This window comes from Mixophyes fleayi, chromosome 1, assembly GCF_038048845.1.
Source record: "Mixophyes fleayi isolate aMixFle1 chromosome 1, aMixFle1.hap1, whole genome shotgun sequence".
NCBI lineage: Eukaryota > Metazoa > Chordata > Amphibia > Anura > Limnodynastidae > Mixophyes > Mixophyes fleayi.
The window spans coordinates 178,086,014-178,111,187 of NC_134402.1; the positions used below are offsets into that span (position 1 = coordinate 178,086,014).

A 25,174-nucleotide genomic window follows, 5' to 3' on the forward strand; every position below is an offset into this window, starting at 1 on the left:
CTCTGGTACAAGTTGATATTTGTCTCACCTGTCCATAGGATGTTGTTCCAGAACTGTAATGGCTTTTTTAGATGTTGTTTGGCCAACTCTAATCTGGTCTTCCTGTTTTTGTGGCTCACACATGGTTTACATCTTGTGGTGAACCCTTTATATTCACTCTTGTGAAGTCTTCTCTTGATTGTTGACTTTGACACATATACACCTACCTCCTGGAGAGTGTTCTTGATTTGGCCAACTGTTGTGAAGTGGTTTTTCTTCACCAGGGAAAAAATTCTTCTGTCATCCACCACAGTTGTTTCCTTGGTCTTCCGGGTCTTTTGTTGTTGTGGAGCTCTCCGGTGCGTTCTTTCTTTTGAAGAATGTTCCAAACAGTTGATTTGGCCACACCTAATGTTTTTGCTATCTCTCTGATGGGTTTGTTTTGATTTTTCAGCCTAATGATGGCTTGTTTCACTGATAGTGACAGCTCTTTGGATCTCGTATTGAGAGTCAACAGCAACAGATCCCAAATGCAAATGTCACACCTAGAATCAACTCCAGACCTTTTACCTGCTTAATTAATGATGAAATAACAAGGGAATAGCCCACACATATCCATGAAATAGCTTTTAAATTGATTGTCCCATTACTTTGGGTCCCTTAAAAAGTGGGAGGCACATATAGAAACCGTTGTAATTCCTACACCGTTCACCAGATTTGGATGTAAATACCCTCAAATTAAAGCTGAAAGTCTGCAGTTAAAGCACATCTTGTTAGTTTCATTTCAAATCCATTGTGGTGGTGTATAGAGCCCAAAATATGAGAATTGCGTCAATGTCCCAATATTTATGGACTGGACTGTATATTTAGCATAATTATATCTCTTCAACAATAATGGCTTACTGGTAGGGATTTCATATACTTTCACTCTGCATCAAAGATGAATAATTAATCTAAATGTTATTTATTCAGCACTGCAATAAGAAAACAAACTCCCACAGAAAAAAGGATACTATTTTTAAACGTCCCCTACATTGTGCTGATGCTTTGATGATAATGTCTTATAGGCTTTTGTCAAAGTACATGGAGGGGATGTGTAAGATGCCTGAGAAGTAATAATCAATAGACTTTAAATTATATTGTTTTAACCTCTAAAATGATATATTAATATATATATATATATATATATATATATATATATACACATATATATATACACATATATATATACACATATATATATACACATATACATATACATATACACATATACATATACACATATACATATATATATATATACATACACACACACACACACACACACATATATATTTGCACTTTTAAAACAACAGTAACTATGCAAAAAAATAAACTATGCCAATTAATAATCTGTTTAACAGCAGTGTATGCAAACAGAGAACTAAACGTCAGTTCTCTTATTATTTTACATGTTCTGGTATTGAATGCACAGAAGAACTTACTCAGACACATCATCATGGAAGCTCTCAGTCAGTAAAAGACGAGAACGTTTAACTGATGTAATAAATTATTGCTGTACAGTCATTGAACCAGTTTCAAACTGAACTCTGTGCAGAACCACTGTAGAAGAATGTTCTTGCACACTAGTGAACAAAGTAACCAGGAATACCAGTAAGTAGCTACCATCATACCTCCCAACTGTCCTGATTCTCAGATAACAGGTGGGGTGAGGCATATCTTAAAGTGGGTGTGGCTTTACTGGAATGTAGCTGTAGTTGAGCAATTCAGGGACAAATTTTGGGCCGTTCAGGAGGGGGTTTGGGTATATTACAAATGCTGCTTATTTTGTTCTGATTTTGTTTATTTTTCAAAAAAATTTTGGGCCGTATGCCTACTATTAAATCCAGATTACACTAAATATCGGTGCTGGCAGTAAAGGATAGTCATGGGAACATCATTAGCTTTATCAGCTGTTTAGACATAGAAATTATATACTGTACTTCAATTTAGCATTGGTAATCTGCTTTTCCGTGTAATCCTGTACAATGGTCTTACGTGACAAGTTCAGTATTTACCAGTATAATGATTCAGATCACTCGACTAAGGAAAAAGGGTCTAGAACTGTGTAAAGGGTATATATTTTATATTCCAAGACTTAGGGAAGTAACCATGGAAACTTATTTCGTCCATGTTTTTTGAATGTGTTTCCTATACTGTAGCCAAAAAAGTCTGTAAAAATAATATAACACTTGCATGCTTAAACGAAGAAAATTAGGCTACTCAATATGTGCTCATATGACTGCACACTGGCTAACACGGCCATGTTATTAAAGCACAAAACTATGGATACTAAAGCATAGGTAATTTGCTACTACAGAGAGATTAAGCCAACCTTGCCCTGCTATACATATGCTCTACTTAAATTGTATGTATAACTTTTTCAGTTTGACTTACCATAATAGTTATTTCTCTCTTGCAAATGTTAAGGTCAGGCACATTGTTAACGTACATTCTCTTCAAAGCACAACGTAATCCCCCATGAGTGCGAACCAGAAACACGGTGGAGAAGCCCCCTGAAAATAACAAAGATGCAATGAAATAAACAGTCTTTTAGCCAACTCATATCTGACAAGTCTTTTAATATTTTAATAACCAAACTTGGAGACAGCGGCTATGTAAGGCTTCAGTAGCATTATAAAATTATAAATGCACATTGCTGAGAATTATGTCCCTTCCTCTCCGTATAATAAATGCCTTGGGCATTATTTAAATTAGTTGTTGGGGGTAAGTAGAAGTACCTGTGGCAGTAGCTAATGTGGTGTGGTCATTCAGAGTCAACATACTGAAAACTGGTTACGGAATATGCCACAGGATGTTTCTCAAGAGTAAGATGATCCTTGTACATGAGTTGTTCACACTCATTAAAACTCATGGATAGTCCTGCCCAGAAAATTACTATGCCTTTATGGTTACCAGTTATAATTTGTAAGCAGCATTCCTAGTTATTCATTACACTTCCTCTGACCTGCTTCTTCACCTTAGTGCCCTGGAATCTGGCCTCTTTTCCTGGGCAGTTACTTCTGTAGTATACCACACAGACCAATAAGAATTCACAAGCACAAAGCTTGCAACTTCCTATTGCTCCCCTTTCCCACACCTTTCTCAGCGGCTATTTTAGAAAGGTGAACAAGAAGCTTTCTCCGGTACTATACTACAGCGGGAATATGTTCCTATAACACTACTCAACAGCCCTTGCATCTGACATGATATATCAATGTCCATGTAATTTTGTGTGAAGAATCCAAAATATTCAGAAATTTGATATCAGGTTAGGTTTTAGAGATTTTTTGAAAAACTGAAATTCGAAAAGTAAGGAATTTAATTACAGTAAATGCTCGGCAAGACTCCCTTCTTCAATGTGTGGGTGTACTCATGTTAACTGTTTAATGATTGAGTTTGGTGTTACAAGTGAGTGGCGACTGCTTATGGATTCCTTGAAGATTAGTCTGAAAGCTGTGTTACTCTGTAATGGGAATAAACTCCCTTCAGTGCCTCTGGCCGGTGCCATAGACATGAAAGAAACTTATGAAAATATGGTTGTGTTGTTGGAGGGAATCAAGTATGAGGATCATGGATGGAATCTTTTTTGTGACTTAGCAGTAGTTTGCGAATCCACCATGCAAACCTAACAGCAGTGCAAATACCTATGTTTTCTGTGCTTATGGGACAGCAGAGACACTAAATATCACTATAATCACAAAGAAGTGGCCAGAGAGAGAGAAACGTCAAGTACATTCCATTGGATGAGCCGCATTGTCAGTTAGACCTGCCTCTGCCAGATCCGATTACTTATGAAATAATCAAACAGTCAAACAATATATTACCACTATTTGTCAGGTAAGTAAGTAACTTTACCAGTCACAATCCACACTTTGCCCACTTGTGACTTGGAAGTTTACTGTAAGGGGACACCCAGGATTCCAAACTCAATCTTGTGCTCTCCTATCCCTTAGGTTACAGATCTAACTGGTCTCTTTCTCAACACAGGCACACACATCCACACCTCTCCTCTGCCACCATCTACGTATAAGGCCTGTAGAATGCCTATGATTTATTTACCAAATTTGCGCACATGCTGCGCTCTGATGGCTAAATGAGTTAAAAAGTCTCACACTGGTATTTAAAGTGTTAACACAGCTAAGCAATCAACCTCTTCTAAACAAGCAGTGGAATTATTTAGAGCAATAAAGACAGCACTTATTAAAAAATAAGTTTGACTATAAATTTACATACGAATTGTATAATCTGTGCCAAGAGAAATGGGCTTGGAAGATGGAAATATTATCAATGTTGACCGATTTCCCAAAAGCCTGACCATATCTTTAAGTGGTTTCATCTCTTAAAGAAATTTTTCACCTGTCCTCTACAACAGGGAATGGTCTCCAGGGGAAGCCTGCGACAGTTTTACAACCATTATTTACATCTTCTCTGTTTTTTTTTTTTTTAAATCCAGTATTTTTATTGAAATTTTTTAAGATATAAACATACTAAACAACAAAAAGAAAAACAATCGCATACATATCGGAATTAAATGACGGAATTTACAAGATTACATTAAAGCATAATAATAATAATAAATGTGCTATATTCATTCAGGATCATACATCGTAAATGCTTATACATAAGTATGTTACACATGCAGGGTTTATTACATGGACTCAGATACTTATTATAAGAACTGCGGTAGCCATACATTTAAGTAGATAGAGCATCTGTACTAGATGACATAGGATAGAATGGAGACTCTAACCATCTGTACCATATATTCTCAAATTCCTTCAGAGCCTGTCTGCTAGTATAAACAAATCTCTCGTGCCTTATGGTGGTATTGACCAGTGCCTTCCAATTTTTAACCGTGGGACTCGTCGGGGCCAACCATAGCCTCGCTATACAGACCTTAGCCAACATCAATAACTGTGAAATGTACATTTTTGTCAGTTTATTAACTTTCCCCTTCAATCGGAGCCCAAAGAGACAAGTGGCCGGTGAACTAAGAGACACTTCAATTCCAGTAACCTGAATACATCTCCTGATCCTTCGCCCGAAGATTTGTATACATGAACACTCCCATAGAAGGTGCCAAAAGTTAGCATTGATCGAATTGCATTTCGGACAGTTAGGGGTAGCATCCGGGCGAAATTTTGCCAATCTAATAGGGGTAAAGTAGGCCCTGTGTAAGATAAACACCGGTATTTGTTGAAATTTTAATGATAAAGTATAACCTTTAGTACTGTCTGTAACCATTTCCCACTCCTTGTCTGATAAAGGGCCAATATCTATTTCCCACTGATTCCTCAAACCATCCAAATCATCTGCAGTGGATTCATACAGAAGACATGAATACATTCGAGAGATCAGACCTCTATAACCCAAGACCTGTAATTGTTTCCTCAGTGGATCCACCCCAAACACCAAAGTCTCCCCTTTAAATTGTGTGTTGAGGGCGTGTCGTAACTGAAGGTAAGAATAAAACATTGTTCTGGGTACAGAGAATTCCCCAACCAACTGTTCGAAGGATTTAAGTACATTTGTATCATAAAGCTGACCTACCGACACCACACCCAACCGAGACCACTCCCTGGCCCTCTTCACTGTATTCAACTTCTCAAATTTCTTTGCCCCCCAGATAGGAGTATATGGATCAATGTCAGTTTGTTTCATTATTTTATTACAGATTGTTCAAATCTTAACTGCCTGAATCAGGAGCGGAGGAGCCCGCATACCAAGCCGCCCCGCCAGCAGTGACTGTAAGGGAGTGTGATTAGAATTAAATTGGTGTACCAACACCCAATGTAGCTCATGGTAATCGGGGTCCGAAACCCATGCCTTAAGGTGGACCAATTGAGAGGCAAAATAATATAATTTCAAGTTAGGAAGTGCAAATCCACCAGAAGATCTGGATCTATACAGCGAGCTGAGCTTGACCTTAGCCCTTCCCCCTCCCCAAACCAATGAAATCAAATAGCTATCAATGCATCGGAAAATGGAGGGTGGAATATATACAGGTGACTGCTGGAGTATATATAAAAACTTTGGCTGCACCATCATCTTAATTAAATTTATCCTACCGGAGACAGAAAGTGGGAGCTTCTTCCATACATGAGTTTTTTCTTTAATGTATTTGATCTGGGGCCGCAACTTAAGTTCTACATATTCAGCGGGGGTATTAGAGATCCATATTCCCAAATATTTGAATTTCGATGCCCATTTTAACTGTAAGCCTTCTGGCATTGTCACGGGACACTCCCATCCCAGAGGGAACACGCTAGATTTATCCCAATTAATTTTTAGGCAGGAAAAAAAACCAAATCCATCAACCACCCGCAGCAAATGTTTTAGGGAAGTGTCGTGATCTGAAAGGAACAACAGCATATCATCTGCATATAATGCCACCTTATCCTCTCTGTGCTCTGATCTAAGTCCCACAATTTCTCTATCATGCCGGATCTTACAGGCCAGCGGCTCTATTGCTAATGCAAACAGGGCCGGAGACAACGGGCATCCCTGTCTAGTACCCCGCTCTAATTGAAATTGTTGAGAAAGATGCCCATTGACACAGACCCGCGCCACTGGATGTGAATACAAAAGTTTAACCCATTTTATAAATTCCGGGCCCACTCCAAATCGGGACAATACCTCCCACAGGTATGGCCACTCCACCGAGTCAAACGCCTTGGCTGCGTCCAAGGACACCACAACTTCGCTCTCAGAAGAGGGTGACCGCACCTGCAGGAGAGTATACAGCCTTCTAAGATTGATAGACGTGGACTTGCACGGCATAAATCTCGTCTGATCCGGATGAATTAATTCCAGCACCACTCTACTTAACCTCAAAGCCAGTTATTTTGCTAGAATCTTAACATCATTTGACAAAATTGAAATCGGGCGGTAGGACTCAGGTTACAACAAATCTTTCCCTGACTTAGGCAGCACCACCACTATTGCCTCTGCCATTGAAGGGGAAAGAGCGCCAATCTCACCCAGCTCGCTGAATGTATCCAACAACCTAGACACAAAAAAGGGCCGGTGTTTTTTATATAATTCAATTGGGATTCCATCTACTCCAGGGGCTTTACCATTAGGGAATGACATAATAGCTATATCAATCTCTTCAAGAGTAAAGGGTGAGTCCAAAAACTCCCTACTATCATCGGAGAGGACAGGAAGGGAGATACCATTCAAATACTGCTGTAACGTATCCGTGTCATATCTGACCTGTGACTTATATGCATTTGTGTAATATTTATGAAATACCTCAACAATATCAGGCATCAGATACTTCTTAACCCCACTGTCATCACAGATAACCGGTACTGCTGCATCTGCCCTCTCCGCCCTTGTCAGATAAGCCAGGAAGCTACCATTTCTATCGCCCTCTGCATATCGTACATGCTTAGAAAACAGAAATTTACATTTGGATTTCTCAAATACATAATCTACCCACTCTCTCTGGGCCAACTGCCATGTATGACATCTTCTCTGTTTAATCCCCAGTGCTAAAATGTAACATATCTTTTCCAATTTTATCATTAACAAATCCAATACAAATTTACAAATATACACATACCAAACAGAGCTATGTCAAGTGTATTAGTTGAGCTGATACTCATTTCCGCTCATTCCCTGCATAACAGGCAGCTTTATTTGATATATGCACTGCTCTTCATCATACGGTTTATGAATAAGTGGTGATTACTAATTATATTGATGGTAAGTGGTATTTTGGAAATAGAATTGTATTTACCTATATAAAATATACCAAGCCATCATGTGGTCACAGCCCACATGACGGCCTCCTGGTGTAAGACTCCGATACTGAGACTGTTCCCAAAAGTCTCTTTAGGTGCCAAAAAAGACTCCTATACCATGGCATAGCTCACTTCATGAGATCTTTGAAGAGTTTCAGTTACCCCTAAAGGTGACAATGTTTTCTTGTAGTCCTTGGGTCTGCAGAGCCACAGAACAAACACAGGCTATTAACCCTGTAAGAGCAGGCTTTGCTTTGAAGTTATTTGTATTACACTCTAGCTTACAAAGAAGCCCAAATTACAAATGGATTCATCTGAAATACAGTATTTAAAATGCAGTAGCTTATGAATATGCTTTATTAAGTTATGTTATGGGTTAATCCTTACAACTGTAACTCCTCCATTTCACATTAAGTTAGGTACAAATGAAGAAATTTGTGATAGCTCTGGATAAAGAAGGCCAGGCTTTCAATTACCTGAAGAAACAGTTTTTGAAGTTAAAGGAATCAAAGCTAAAAGAAAGTATTATTTGTAGACCCCCAAATAAGGAAACTGCTTATGGATAAATATTTAATGCTAAATTGAGTCTGCTGCTTGGCCCTCCTTCAAGGCTGTTGTGCATGGATTCTTAGGAAACAGAAAAGAGGCAAACTACATGTCAATCATGAATGAACTATTGGATAACTACATGAACATGCGTTGTAGAATGCTACTTAAAATTCACTTTTTACATTTCCATTTAGACTATTTCCCTAAAAACCTGGGTAGTGTAAGTGATGAACAGGGGAAACATTTTCACCAAGACATTCTAACAATGGAGCATCACTACCAAGGAAGCTGGGACCCTGCAATGATGGGGGACTACTCCAGGTCCCTTTTTAGAGAGACCGGAAAGCGTCAACATTCTATTTCCCTAAAGCAAAGTGATGTTACATTTTATCTTTTATTAACTATTACATTAAGGCTAAATTGGATTGTTACGAGTTTCTGAAATTTAGTTTCTGCAGTTTTAAAGCGTTTCTGTGGTTTTATTAATATTTTATAAATGAATATTTAAATTTTATAGAGATTAATGATTTTTTTTCCCTTATCTCATTTTTTTCTGATATAACTGCTTTTGTTATTTGTGTGTATCTAATAAATGTGACATTATATAGATAATCTGATTTTTCCACTGATTTCAGCATCCCTACACATTCAAATGCCAGATGCTGAGAATATTTAAAAAATTGTTAAGTAGTGTAATTGTTTTTACAAAGTAAAGGGTAGCTAACTGAAGTTTCTTTAAACAGTTGAGGCTTTAGAGAAATATGTGAACATTGATGCTTCACAATTGATTTGTACAGTACAAAGAAGAGCTTTGGAGCACGAGTAAAGAAAAAAAAAAAAAAAGCAGGAATAGATTGGTGACAGGAATGACAGATATGAGAATGTTGAAATAGTCAAGGTGGGAGATGATGACCGACCACCAAGGGATTAAAATCACTACAACCCAATTTATCTATGATTTGCAAAAAAGTCTGTATTATTTTTAAGAAACAAAAATTTAAAACTTTTGACTGTAATCAGTCAAACCCTCTACTGACAAGCTCTTTGAACCTTACCATTCTTTGCATTTGCTATACAAACACTAGATTTCCTCTTTTCTCTTCAACAAACTCCAACTATTCTGTTAAGGGGTGGGATCCTGTTAGAGCAACCTTCACTATCTCTATGAAATAAAATGTTTTTCCATGTAAGCAAGTGAACTATAAAGATAAAAAAATAGAAAGGATATATGTCACCATTACTATAGTTATACATAGCTATTTGTTCTTAGGGGCCAGAAGAAAGTGTTTTCCGTTACACAAACGTTTTTGAGTCTGAGTATGTATGTATGTATGTATGTATGCATGCATGTATGTATCTTGTAAATTGCACATGGAATTGTACAAAACAACCAATATCTTCAACAGGCCTTAACATGGGTGGGTCTATAATTAACTCAAAGCATTTGTCTTAGACAGCAGTCTTGAGGGACAGAGTGTATACCTTTAATCATTAGACCAATCAGAGTAGATGTTTTTTAAACTGGTAATGTTTGTCTAAATATTAAGTGAAGTTTTTTTCTTTTTTGTTTTTAATAAAAAGGTTAAAAAAAGTGCCATTTCAAAATCTTTATGCACACGACTTAGTGTCACCATAATAATACTGAGTATTCCCTCTTTATATAATTACTGACGAATCATACACTTTAAGGCAGGGGTGTCCAACCTTTTAGTTTCCCTGGGCCACATTGGAAGACGACGAGTTGGTTTGGGCCGCACATAAAATACACTAACACTAACGATAGCTGATCATAGAAAAAACCATAGAAAACATAGTTAACATATTAAACTTACTTGAAAATGAAGTTAGTAAGAGTTAGGAAACCTGTTGCAGAATCATGATTAAAGCAGTAGTCCCATTACCAGCTACAATTTAACTTACCTGCATTTGCCCCTTAGTGGGGTTCGGGGAATTAAATGCCAAAAACTTTTTTTTCCTCTCTTTCTGCACCCATGAATCATTTTTTTTATTGACCAGTTTGAAATGGTCACCGATATAGGTAGCATCAGGAGGACTAATAGAAATCTACAGAGATTTAAAGATAGGGTGGTGGGAAAAATGTCTCATGGAGCAGCCTCCGATGAGGGTAACAGTGGGTGAAATTTTCACCCTACTCAGCACTGCACATTTAAAATGGTTTAAAATATTAAAAAAATACAATTATCTCTTAATACTTATATTAGATACATACAGAGAACACAGCTAGTTCATAATTGCATGGTGCAGAAAGTCCAAATTCAGAGTAACAACAATAAGATACTGGATAATCTTTCACTGCTGCTGATAGTTCGTGTGGGTGACTCCTCTGTGCTGCGCTACGCAATGGATGTCGGGTGTAATGGCGTCACCCCCGACATTCACTGCGAGCGCCACACGGAGGAGGAGACCAGGGAGGGAGCCGGAGCGCCAGCTGACGTGACTGCAAGGTAAGTATTTTCTTTTCTTTTTTTTTGCAGGATTTTTTTTTTCAGTGCTGCTCCCTTGCCACAACCAAAACTCCTGCTGGGCCACATTTACAACCATGCTTTAAGGGAACTAGAAACACATGCACACAGAAGGGGGGGGAATTCAATTGAACTGTAATTTTAATGCAGAGGATTTCTAGGTCCCTAAGGTGCTGGCATCTATTTAGAAACAAGGTGTGTAGCAAAATAAATAATAATTTTTAAAAATTATTATTGCAGCACTGTGTTAGCCAGAAAAATCTATGTGATGTTAAATACTTTTGTGTAAAAAAAAAAAGACAAAAAGTATTATAGGAGTAATATCTTTATTGGCTAACCAAAAAAAATATTATTATATTTGCTAGCTTTCAGAGCACAGATGCCCCTTCATCACAACAAATGAATGATCAACTTTACAAATGAATGACTAAGAAACAGGCAGGACATTTAAGAGCCGTTACATCAAGAAATGTGTACAAGGAGGGGGATATATCATTAAGATAAGCTAAAGTAATAAAACTTTTTGGTTAGCTAATATTTAGAAACAAGCAAGCCCAGGGAAGTGTTGAAATGAAAAAGGTATGGAATGCTTTACATTTTCCAGATAAGAGTTTTCTCCATATTGTGGAGCACCATGCCTAAACTATCCTAAATTATATTTAAGCATTACCAGTTTTTCCCCACATTACTCCTGGAAATTGTTTAGCAGTGTTCCCAACATTGCCTGTAGAAGACAATTGGTATTCATGGTACTGTGTATGATCTTATCACCAGACAGCACTAATGGTGTATTCATTTATCTGTCTTTATTGTTTTCTAGATAAATAGTTCCTGGCAAATCTCATATTTGTACAGTGAATTCTACAAAATGTATTTAAATGAAACCACATACGAAGACAAACTTATTTAAGTGCCATATTGTGCTTCAAACAGACCCTCTTTACAGGCGTTGAACTAGAGTTAAAAATGCTAGTAAAACGCTGTAATTTAATATCACAGGGTATGAGGCCTTAGATGTTCTGCAATATTTGCTGACAGCCTGGTGTATATGGTTGTGCTTTGAAATATAGCCTTTATTGGCAATGCTGCACAATTTCATGTTTTTCAAGACCAGAAAGAAAACAAAAAAAAAAAAAGTGTAAACTCCAGCAGAGCTTAGTAGGAGGAAAATTACTAACCCCCCCCCCCTCCCCCAAACCTCAAGCTAAAAGAATATAACAATGCAACTTGCAAATGATCACAATAGATTATTTTGTTAAAACATTTGTTTTAACACCGTAAGTGTCTAGATATGATTAGCATGTTAAGCCATGAAAATAGTCTGTATAGAAAAAAAAAAAAAGAAAAAACTTGAGAATTATAATTAATTCTAATGTGCAGGCATTATATAAGTGATCTTTAGTGTCAGATGGGCTGTTTGTATGAGCTAATCTACTGTTTTAATACAGGTCAATGATTGGCTCTGAATAATAACTTAGCAGATAACGTACAGTTTGTAAGCAGCAGAGTGAGCATGCTCCTGCTGGTACACAGGATATCAACAAACAATATTTATCCTATTCAGAAGGTGATAGACGTGTAAAAATAAACATATTGAAGCAAATATACAAGACTAATACATTATAACATACGGTTACTTAAGTGTTATTTAAATAACTGTTTATTGTGCAGTTGTGTGTAGGTGACAAGCACTTATAAAGGCTGAACACTTCTAAGGTACATCCACTATATCCTGCTTATGCACAAAGACGTAAAGCAATTGGAAAACAAAATAAAACATTAATAGAGTACCACAGAGTAGCACCAATAGCTAGGATGATTGCTCAGCTTGAAATGGAGCCGTTAGAGCACATTATTATATTCTGACAGCTTCCGGTGAAACCAAACAAAATGATGTATAGAAAAATGTTGCTTAGGCTTCCCTGTAGATAGTAACTTACACCATACTTGCCTACTCGCCTGAAATACTCCAGAATTTTGGGGAGTCTTCTCGGACAAACAGGTGAACTCTCGGGTGGAGGCAGGGCTTAATGACAAATGTTGCATCATGGCCCCACTATGCACAGCAAGAGGCCACTGTCATGTCACCAAGCCCCCTCCCGCACATGCCACTCAGCCTCCACTCTGGGAGCAAATAAAAGTTTGCAAGTATGCTCCACACACAGTCATATGGAAAAGACTTGGCAACCTCTTTAATGTGGTTTTATGCAACAGAAGATCATTAACAATCATCTAGTTCTCACCAAGTTCTATTTTGTAGATACATATAATCTTATGACAAGAGTGGCCCTATAGTTGAATGCACTTAAACGCAATAGGTTTGTGTGTATTAAAATGCACTTACCTATTAGGGGTTAAATTGTTAAGCTATCCAGCAACAGCCAATAGTATCCAGGGAGCTCCTTGGAATTTTCTATACAAGCCTCCTCTCGTGGTTGTCCTGCCTCTTTTGCTTCACAAAATCCCTCCCACCTGCCCTTAGTCATGAGGATAGAACCAGTACACATCAACATTACAAACATTTTCCTCCTTCCTTTACACATAAGGCACAGTTGGCAGGAAAGCATTGCTGTCAGCCGCTAATACAAGGTTATTTCGCTGATTGGCCGCAGGTTACTTCCTGCTTCGTTGTACATAGTGACTCTTTGTCCCTTTGTGTGGGGGACACCTTGACCTGTTTTGTGTGGAGATGTCATTGTGAGTCCAGAAGAGGCATTTGTTTCTCCGACACCAGACTAAGCGCAGGCCATTCAGTAAAGGATGATATCGGTTCGTTTTGCTGAAATCACATTTTGTTTTCTGCCACCAATTTAACTGGAATTGAAACTGTGAACTTATTTGCTAAAATGTGTATCTGTGTCCATGCCGTTATTTTTATTTCAAGTAATAAGTTTAACGGGTAAAAAAGGTTTACTGTGCAGTGGAAAGAAGCATCAACATTATGCAGTTTATGTGACAAATAACCTTTTACAGATTTTACTTTGTCAGTAGTTATTTAACGGTTTTGTTCTTAGATTGGCTTGATATCGATGAATACTGCAAGCCCAACCATCACCAAAGGCTGTGTTCCAGCCAGCTGGCTTATGCACAAATGAAACTGGGTTACTTTTCTGAAAAGAGCCATCATTTTACTCCTCACAAGAATGTCTATTCATCTCTAAGAGAGCATGTGATAAAGGAGCTGAGAGCTTATTTGTTGTGCTCACAAACATGCTGTGAAGCTGCTAAGGACAGTCATAGCATGTCTGTCAGGGAGTACATTGTTTGTGTGTGAAACAAAGTACACATTGTCAGCCTGACATGAACACAATTTAGGAAGGGAGAAAATGTTGCCATTCCACAGATTAGAAAATGTAAAATATATTTTTGATATTCATTAATCTTAAAATCTTTCTTAAAAAATTATACTTTACAACTTTTTTTTGAAGTAGTCTTAGCTAGCTGGAGCATTGACAATGTGTTATGGCCAAGGGTTAGAGTCAAAAGTAGGTTACTTTGGTGGGGTATAACACGAAACATACTATGCGTACTTCAAGTTTTCGTGGCCTACCCGAAGACCCTTAGTTGAGTTAGTTGTCACTGTTTATAAAAACAGCAGTGGATTTAATTAAAACCTGACTGATTCTGTTACACTTGTGGAATTTTTGTTGATTATTTTTTTTTTTAATTTTTTTTTTAAAATCGATCAAAAATTCAATAAGTTCTGGCTAATTTTACATTTTTTGAAGCGATTTGATAAGGGATATGCGGCTGGTATGAGCATTTCTAACTGTAACTAAACAAAAGAATGTTTATCCACCAACATAGAAAGTTATTCTTTACTAAAAGAGTAGTCGAGACTATGGAATCAAAAAATACTGTAAATAAAACTATATTGGATACCACCTTAAAAGAAATTGTATTGGTGACAAACTATTTAATAACACTTATTCAGGAGATTAAGTAACTATTCCCATCTTCTTTATCCATTCAATGGTAAATTGGCACATTTCTTAAATTAGTTATTTTTGCCTTCCTCTGATTCAAAGCAGTTAGACTTTAGAGAAAGTTGAATAATGTATAGTTTAATGTATGTGTGTCTTTGTGAGCCTGTGATTTACTTATGTTATGGCATTTTGAAAAATTACTGTCGAAATCAATAAAATACATTCACCATTACAGAAAGTTAAATTAAACCTCAAACATTGTCTGTTAGTGGTACTAGACAGAAGACAAGTAAATCCCTTAATATACAACTAAACTATATAAACTTCAGTATGGTAAGAAGAATGGTTAACAACTTTTGCAAACTTTCCTACTTCCAATCATCTTCTGTATGAGCCCAGATCTCGAAAACCATCTGTTACATAAGACAGGGCTGTAAAAATAAATAATAATAAAAAAAACTCAGGACACCAGGTCAACTAGAAAATACAGTCATGTGACAGAAGACCACCTTGTCATCCAACTTTATAGCATTTCCAGTCCATTTGCATCACAGTCCCATGGTAACTTCTGGCCTGCACTAAGCTCAAGTTTTTACAATTTATGAACCAGGAACTCAAATCGGTGCAAGTCTGCAGCCGCCATACCAGTTATACCCAGCAGGAAGCTCAGCAGCTCTCTTTAGTCCTGCATGAAGTGCCCACAACTACTACTAGAAAGTGCCAGTAGGTGGATGACTTACCTGGAAAACAACAGTTACATTTAGTGACTGCTGGCACTTCAAGAACAACTGGGGGAGGGGGATGGATAGACATCTATTTGTATTTGCTAAACACTACAGGAATATGCCAAGCACCAGAGGTGGTCAAAGTTTTCTGGGTGCTAGAGGCAATACAGGTGGGTAATGATTCTACATGCTATAGGCAAATGCTGGGCAGTGGTAGATTAATTTTCTGTGCTATATGCAAATGCTGGGTAAATGTTTTGGGCATGCTGCCCCATGTTGAGCAACGTTGGTGTCTGTTGAGCACACCAATCACTATTAATTTTGTACATCATGCTCTGCACAGCTAATGCTTTTTCTTAATAAATTCATGGATAGAAACCTTTGGAAAAAGTTGTCCAGACCTTAACAGGACAGCACATTGTGAACTCTGTTCACAACCCTCCTAGTCCCTTAGAATTTGATCATGTGTGATCACCATACAATAACAACCTACAATATAGAAAGCATTGAGAAAACCAGGATTAGAGGAGGATGGCACTGTTAGGAAGCCCAGATCTTTATGTCTGGTGATCACTAGACAATAAAATCGTATATTACAGAAAGTGTTAAATCCAGAGATTATGGGGGTAATCTAATGCACAGACTTTCCCATCCTGGCTTCAACAAACACAGCTGTACCCTAAATTGAGGCTTTAGGTTTTCTAGTTGTCAAATGGTTCCATGGTATCATTTTCAAAGACAGATTTTATTATGTAAAGAATGCTGCTTCTTGCTGTTTTGCAAATGTGGAAAGATGTCAAAGCAATAACCATAAAGTATCATCAGGTAGCATTGTCTCTTATTTAAGTATGTACTCCTATTCCAAATTATAAGCATCTCAGTGACAAAACAACTTTCACAGATCTCAAAGATATAGGTAAGTTTTTGGACATTCTTTTATTTTAGTAGGATCAGGGCAGTATTTAACATAAATTGTCAGTGACTCCCAACCAGTGGGTTGGCACACATAAGATCTGACTATAATTTACATTTGATTTAATGTACTTTGTGTTGTTGTGATAAAATATGGTGCAACTGTGAAGCTGCAAATTCCTAAATGCGTCCTACATGCTACAATGTTGACAACCAATTCGTTGTTTTAGACCCAATTGGCTACAAACTGCAGCATGCATGGGCTAAAAGGGCCATTGAAACATGGATGGAAGCACGTAAATGTGATTAAAAGATCACCATAACGCACTATGTATCCAGTAATCATTTGACTGAGTTAATGGTGCCCTCTCAAATTGTAATGATTAGGCAGAGTGTGGAATGGGCCTCTCTTTTAGATTTGGCCACATACATTTATGTGCCGGTTATGCAACAAATATCCACAGGGCCAGGCAGCCAGTTGGTCTGTGTATGACTAGCCCATTATTAAATACTATAGATATTGTATACTATATTATTATTTTCGTAGCTATACTGTAGGATATATTTTGGGTAATCTAATCTTAAAAAATATATGAAGCCTTGAGTGATAACAATAGGACAAAAGTGGAGTTAAAGGAACACAACACATTGTTTGAAACACGATAATGGAAGCCTAGTTTACAAAATAAAACATGGCAAGGTCAAAGACTGCAGAATAGTGTAACATACAGACAAAGTGTAACAAACCTCTGCTTGGTATTTTTTTTTAACTTCAATAGTATTTTTTATTTTTTTATTATTTATTGCTTGGTATTTTTTAATTTGTGGGATGGAAGATCTATTTTGGAGTAAAGATCTTAACAGTTTACATTTTGACTCCTTACCATTTATTAAACTCTACGCTACAACCATTCTAACTTAAAAGTTTTGTTTTTACATTGCAATTGAACAGCAATACTCCCAAGACGACCTCTGTCCTGTCCTGTCTGTGTATATAAAGCAGTCCTATTTAGCTACAGATGCCTCTCACTGTCACATGACAACTCTTAGAGTAGAGTGGAATAAAGCAGGACTTTAACGTGCTTAAGTTATTCTGAGGGTTGAGAGAGAGGTGTCCACTGAAGTGTACGAAACAAAAAATTTTTAAGGATCCAGAACCTTTAGGATTTTCAAGTGCTTAAAAGCCAATATGGCATAAGGACCAGAGCATCCCAGACACATGATCTACTAAGTGGAGAACATTAGGCAGGCCAAGAAAAGAGGGACCCGGAACGATCACTTTCGTTCATGTTTGGCAATCCCAGGAAACACATTATGCAACATTGCACCACATGGCTATCTTGCTTCATTGCAGGACAACTGAAAAAGAAAGAGGAAACACCTCCAGCAGCTATTTTCAGATCCAAAGGTTTTCCTGATAACAGAACTCAAAGAATCTACCCCTGCTCCTAAGTTACTTACACTCTGTGATGAACATAATGCAGGATATAATAATCACCAACCTGACTTAAGGTGGGCTGCACACACGCAAAATAGGTATTACTGCTTGATAGGGCTATTTTAATATTTACTATAATAGAGTATATATATATATATATATATATATATATATATATATATATATATATATATATATATATATATATATATATATACACACAGACATACACACACCTACCTATTAAGCCCATCACATTTGGAGAAACTGTGTAACACTATCAAAGAGAAACAAAAGTTGCTTAAGCCTGATATCCCTAGGAGCTGGATGGCTCTGTAAAGATGTCCCATAGACATTAATTTCACCAAAACGGGTTTTCTAGGGAGAGTGCAATTAGCACAACATTACCATTTTCAGAAATAACAGAATGATCTTGCGAGTTGAGGAGAGAGGGGGGAGAGAGAGATCTTATTATCTCCTTTTCAAAATCTCTCCAGAGTTTGAAAAACATGACTGTCAGTTACACAGATAGAGTCTCACAACAAGTTGTTTGATGGCATAGGGGAGAGTGCAAAAAGCAGATTGAGCTCAGATGGCTATTGAAAAGCCTCTCTGCCCACTGTGTCATTTGATTATGGTTGCCTCGGTAGTCACATGACACTGTGCAAATTCTAAAGAAATAAAAATTACTACTAGCAGCCTGAAAAAATGATAATTACTAAAAATTGTTATTATAGCCTACCACAATAATTTAATGTTAAAAAAAAACAAAAACACAATTTTTTCATGGGATTGCTGCTTTAACATGGTAGGCACCTATATATTTTCAAATAGATTAAAGAAGGATCATGATGCAATGCATTGAAGTGTGTGACTTTATTTTAAGCCAAAGTAACAAGCAGTTTCAATTGGATGGAAAGAAGCAGATGCAGAGGACGTGCCCATTCTTTGCTACAAAACTGTAAATTATCTCTAGGTGATCATACTGCATATTTTGGAAACCTGCCTAATCGCTTAAAGCCGGCCAATGTGAAATCACTGTTGAAGTGTCCCTGGTAATAATGGTCCTTGACCTGAACTCAGATCTCTGAAGCATGCAACTGCAGAGAACAATGTGGAAGTGAAATCTTGTGATTACTATTGCACTACATTTATTACACAATGAATTACAGTTAACATAAAAATACATCCTGTCATATTGTTCATTGTTTATATTCATGTAAAAAGTTCATAACAGCTCAAAGTATCATGACATTTATTACTGGTCTTGAATTTTCACTTGGAAAGAGAAAAAAGAGCAGGATTTTGGCAATGTATCAAAAGTAAATCTGTATGAGGACAGTGTTAATAAGGTACATTTGAAATTGACCACTCACATACATACACACACACACACACACACACACACACACACACACACACATATCCATACACACACACACACACACACACACACATATACATATCCATACATATGCACACACATACATACACTTGTATGTAAGTGTGGTATGAAGCCCCCTAGATTGCTCAAAAGTCACAAATCATGGCAGATTTCACCAATTAAAATATTAAACAACAAAGCAAAAAGACTGATCCTGACCACAGCAGTGCCCATAATGTCATAGGGTCAGCACAGTTTATTACAAAAAAAATAAACTAATTTAAGGGCATATTATCTTTAAGAAATCACATTCAGTGGACAACTGCATTTTCAGGCTCACTTGCCAGTAGTAATACAACACATCCCTTTCCATACAAATTAATCATTTGTAAGACATGGGAAACGTGCCTTCTCTGTATGATGTTTTCCACAGGGGTTCGGGTTCGGGTTCAGTTAAAAGCTTAACCAGCCCTAGTGCTGCCAGGACATGAGTTCAGGCTGTTGGAAAGGATTCATATTTATGGTTATACTGCCACTAAGGGCTCATCAGTGGCAAGAGGTCTTATAATCACTTGCCTGACAAACATGGGAATGCTGGCGCTTGTAGTTCTACAAGTGCCAGCATGTCCAGACACTTAATGGTGGCCTGGGCATGCTGGGACCTGTAGTGCACTACAGACAAAATGCTTTTAGTAATCTAATTTGTGCACATTATACCATACCCACCACACCAGGCTTTTCAGCACAGGGCTGGTTACACATATTTTTTATGCAAGCCCAATCCCCCTGGGTAATCCAGCCTAAGACTGGTGTGGCACTATAAATGGGGAACGCATGCTCCCACCAACCTGGGTTGGCAACACCAAGTGTTACTATTAGCAAAATGCTTTTTCTACACCTGATTTTGCAAGTACCAGCAAATGCAAGCAGCACTATGGCAGATTATACTTATTTTTGGGCTGGGGCTACACTTTATTTTTACACATAGAGTAGTCTGTGCTGTTGGTCATCATCAACATGTATCTTGCACCATGGGGGAAGTAGCCACAAAAGACTTGCCTCCTAGAGGTGTATCTGTGGCTACTTTTCCCTAAACATAATATGTAAGGAGCCTTAACACACCCTTATTGCACTATGGCTACGCACCCTTATTGCACTATAGCTACGCACCCTTATTGCACTATGGCTACGCACCCTTATTGCACTATGGCTACGCACCCTTATTGCACTATGGCTACGCACCCTTATTGCACTATGGATACTCATGCCAGTCCATTATCTCACCCATCTCCAGTCTAAAAGCAGATGGAAACATAAATTTGCCTACTGTGCATGCGCAGTTTGAAAAAGCGTTTTTTGACATTGCAAGTCTAACTGTACATGACCCCCATATTCTGCGCTTGTCCTCGCTTTTAAAAGAGCATTCAAAGCACATCCTTAAAGTCTCCATGCAGCAAAATATACTAAGTATTTAGTGGGCACTCCCATAGAGCTCCATTATATTTTAACACAGCGTTAACGTTTGTTAACACTGCATGAACCAATTTCATTTACAAAAGTGATTTATTGTCCAAAAGATTATGTGTACAGTTCCCATAGCCTACATTATTCTTGGGATTATAAGCATTAAAGTGTGTTTACCAGGCTTTAAGAGCATGTGCTGAATGCCTAATATTAATGTCCATGTGTGCTAGGTCTTAACTTCAGTTTCATATCTGAAAATACAAAGATATAGCAACATCCATAATATTTCAACATTTTAGATATATATCCATTATTTTTATAGAACAAATATGATATAAGTATATAAACACTAATCCAATACTACAATACACAAAATGGAGTTCTTACAGTCAAGTGGTAATTCCAGGTATTTTTTGGAAAGGTAAAACCAGACTTTTAGTACTAATTACATGTGTGTCTTTCTGTCTGTCTACATGTAACTCAATAAAACATGCCTCACTCGTGTCACGCCACTCTATATTTAATGTAATGTGTTTTTATTTATTTATTTTTTAAACACATCTTTTTATTATAATAAAGGCAATATAAGCCCTACAAGTTTAATATGAGAGTATATTTCAATAACACACAAATAATGCAAAGATATGTAAAAATTCCTGTAAATAAATGTGTATAAACATTTAACTCTGGTGTCCTTTGCCATTCAGTGTCATTAGGAGAGCTAGTGTATTATAAGGATAAATGTAACCTTTACCGTAAATTATCACAGATATTACAAATGACCTTGGATTTCCATTACCTTAATTTAAAAGCACTCAAACTGTGGCCTTATGCTTTTACATGATCATGAACTCCTCAATGACTTATAATATCATAATAATGTTCTTTACAGTAGGGGGTGCATCACTCCATATATAAATGCTCTGCTTGCATGAATAAAATACATTGTTCTGAAAGAAGCCATATACATACAAGCATACATTTTTTTTTTTTCAAAACAGCAACAAAAGGTTAACATAGAAAAAACTAATCTGAAAGTTGACAGCAACTTTTTATTATAAACTAGTGAAAGCATAAATGCTCAGAGCTGTTCCTAAAATACTGATGGGATACATTTTACCTCTATTTATATTCTACATATATGTTGATAGCAATAGTATATAATCTAAGCTGACATAATAGAGGCAGTTATGTCAGGATATACACATTGTGTGAGACGGTTTCTTTTCCACTGTGACGTGGCCTGTTAGCAAACTGCAGCCACTAACAGGCTCCTGTAAGGATAAGCAGTTCAGTTGCTGGACACGTCGGCATGTTACTTTTATAGCTGGTCTAAACCAGATCACTTCAATTACCAAGTCTTCTTTCTTTCAGTCACATAATACACAGCAACGGAAATGAAGAAGGAAACTTTCACAAATATACAATGGTTTAGTTCTTTCTAAAGGTGAACTACTGTACCATCAGGTTAGGATGTCAATAAGCTATATGCAATTAGAGAATTAGGATGAATCAAGGTAAAAAGTTGTGAATATCATTAGATATTTTACACATTGCTTAGTATGCTCCATAATGTATTTGTTCAGCTTACAAGTGTCATTGCTGGCCATGCACTGTATTGTAATCTAATCTTTATCTACACACTTTGTTATCCTAGCAGTGATACTAAGCAACCTTATATTGTAGATATTAACATTACTTTTAACAAACTATTTAGTTTTCATCTTTTTTTTTTCTTTTGTGTATCTAGGAAGAACAGACCCATGTTTGCAGCTGTTCGGCTTCTCACTTAGAACTGGGTTTTTTTTTATTATTATGATTATTTTCTTTTTTTGAAATAGTATTTGTATTTATAGTACAAAAAAGTAGGAACAGTCATGAACGGAATGCCCATGCAAAAAAAAAGTAACTATATCTGCAGACATGAAGCTAGAGAAGAATAACAGAAGGGTCCCTACACAGGAACCACCAAAATGATTGGCATGGAGCAAACTGCAGTCACCTGCATTGCTGCCTGAGGAAAATGGGCTGGACTATCCTCCGGGTAAGCAGTGTTTTATGGGATGGCTCATGCTCCCATCAACTGCCCTTTGCAATAATAATGTAAGCAGGCTGCATCTTTATCAGGGCCTGGACGCTTTAGTCAGGAAGGATTTGGTTTAAAAAAAATTTAGAGGTGGATATCCCCTTTAAGAGTTGCAGATGTTCAGGAAGTAAGAGGTGGAAATAAATCCGGTTTTGTGGTTATTTCTGGTTTCTATGCATGAGATGCTCTTTGAAATTAAACAGTTTAGTATGTTATCTTACATATGTGGCCGTTTGACTTGTGCTTTGTTCTATAGAACGCTAGAGAGTTAAAGTACAAACAGGAAGAGCGGAGCTCTGGAAAGGAGGATCTTGAGGTTCTATCTAGATGGTAAAAGTTCATAGGTCAACAGTACAGCTTCCATAAAAAACTACTTCATCCCCAACTAAATGACTAATTGGGGTATTGTTTTAATACTACAAATGGGACTCATCAGTCAACACTGGGAGCAGCATAGTATTACTTATAAAAAATTAATGTTACATATAATAGTTGTTGTTATAGGCATGTTGCATTCACATGATGACTATTATGGGAAGGAATATGCATATGTGAAGTTTGCAACACAAACATACATCAGACAAGCACAAAGTAGTAAGGTCCAGTACTAGGCCTTTACAGAACTTCCCCTCTGCCCTTCAATGAACTAGACAGGATATGCCATGTTTTTCCCTCTACACAAATAAACAGTCTTCACTAAAACCACAAGAAAAAAAAAGATAAAGAAAAAAAGAAGTTCCATCATTTTAAATCAATTCTGTTAGTGGACAGTAGAGAAAACTGTAGTATGGTGGAATTCTTCAATAACTATTTGGATTATGTAACTGCACTCTCAAATAGCAAAAAAATCCAAAACACTCCAGGCATACTTTATAATGCTTAACAATCAAAACTATTTGCACAGTATAAAAGCAAAAGCTTCTGGCATTTACTGTACAAACAGTTACTCAGTGTTCAACCAGAGGGGTTAATAGACTCAAAACTAGAGGAGAAAGTCAGCATCTGCTTTTAATAAATATTCTTCATGTTGTAAACATGCAGCGGGACAGGGCGATATGGTCTTAGAAAGCATTTATCTTTGGGCCCTGTACAAAATACTATACTAATTCATACCACATTCCCAGTTGAGAATTTTTCAATTTGAGCATCCTATAAAGCAGTGATAACAAGCATTAAATAATTCTTTGGCATCTACCACCTGTGATACCTCAGTCTATTTACCAGGTTTTTTTTTGTAGCTAAGGAATAGTTCATAGTTGAAATGACACAGTTTATCAGTTAATGTTGATATAGTGTTGTCACAGCTGTTACTGCTATATAAAAAAAAAAGGAGGTTAATATCACTAGAATGATGTGATGGCAATCCGGGAAGCTGCAGCAGTGACTTGTTGGCATTGTGTTAAGGAAATGTAGAAGTAGCCAACAAAGGAAAGGGATGGGAAGTGATCTCCAGGCAAACAACAAAATAAAACAAGCCCTGTCTTTCACCACAGAAGGGATATCATGAGATATATAAGCAATTTAAAAAAATACTTACTGTAATCTGTAACATACACAATAATCATTAGGCTTCTGAATTCAACAAACAGTACTTTATTTTCTTCGGCTGATTCCTTTAATCCCCTGGCTGCCAGAGGGACCTCAAGTTCTCTACACAGGGGTTAATGATAAACAGCCATCATCTGCCAGCAGTGATGTCAGATGCACACTACTAGACCCTCAAGCTGGAGCTGTGTCTTTTATCAGCACTGTCAAAATGTTCAAAACACCACAGATATGCTACAAAAAGATATAGACACAATTTGCACAACAACTGGTAAAATCCAACAAATAACAGCGGAGGCATACGAGTCTATTGCCCACTAATCAAACATTAATGAACCTTCGGATATGAAAAATCTTACTTATGAAAAGATAGATTATTATCCATTATAGATGGAGTCAAACGAAATGTATTGTCTACTAGACCTATTTAAGTAAGCAGCGGTTATTCACTAACAAAGTGCAAACATGCAGTAATTCAAGTAAATAGTCTGCAATTCGCTCTGACCAATCTATTGCCAAGCAAAAGAAAACTCTCCCCAAAATTAAAAATGGGGGTGTATGTACCAAGGAAAATAAAAAATAGAGTGTCATATTTTTGCTATCACCCTCAGATTTGTCTACTCACTGTCTCTCCGTGCAGCTGTCCGCCAGGAGAGTGACCACAGCAGGAGTTGGAGTGGAGCTACAAGGCACACGCAAAGAAATGAGATCCATCATTACCATGCAACGTGTGTCCTGCTCCCTTGTCTCCTCTGTGCGGCAAAGTTTTTGAAGCAGAGCTGCGTTTTATATAAGAAACCATCCTTATGCCACTTTACTAAAAAAAAAAAAAAAAAAATACAAAAAAAACACATACATACGTCTATTCAGTGCAGCATGTGTAAGAGAAATAA

At 37.1% G+C, this 25,174-nt stretch overlaps 1 protein-coding gene across 3 annotated transcripts in view; it reads right to left on the reverse strand.

Annotated features, from left to right (window-relative positions):
- Window positions 1-25,174, reverse strand: part of BMP2K (BMP2 inducible kinase) — a 127,155-nt gene that overhangs the window by 65,259 nt on the left and 36,722 nt on the right. For all 3 annotated transcript variants that reach the window (XM_075204562.1, XM_075204561.1, XM_075204560.1), the window contains exon 2: window positions 2,416-2,534. In XM_075204562.1, the coding sequence (XP_075060663.1) occupies window positions 2,416-2,534 (119 nt within the window). The remainder of the gene's footprint in view (window positions 1-2,415; window positions 2,535-25,174) is intronic.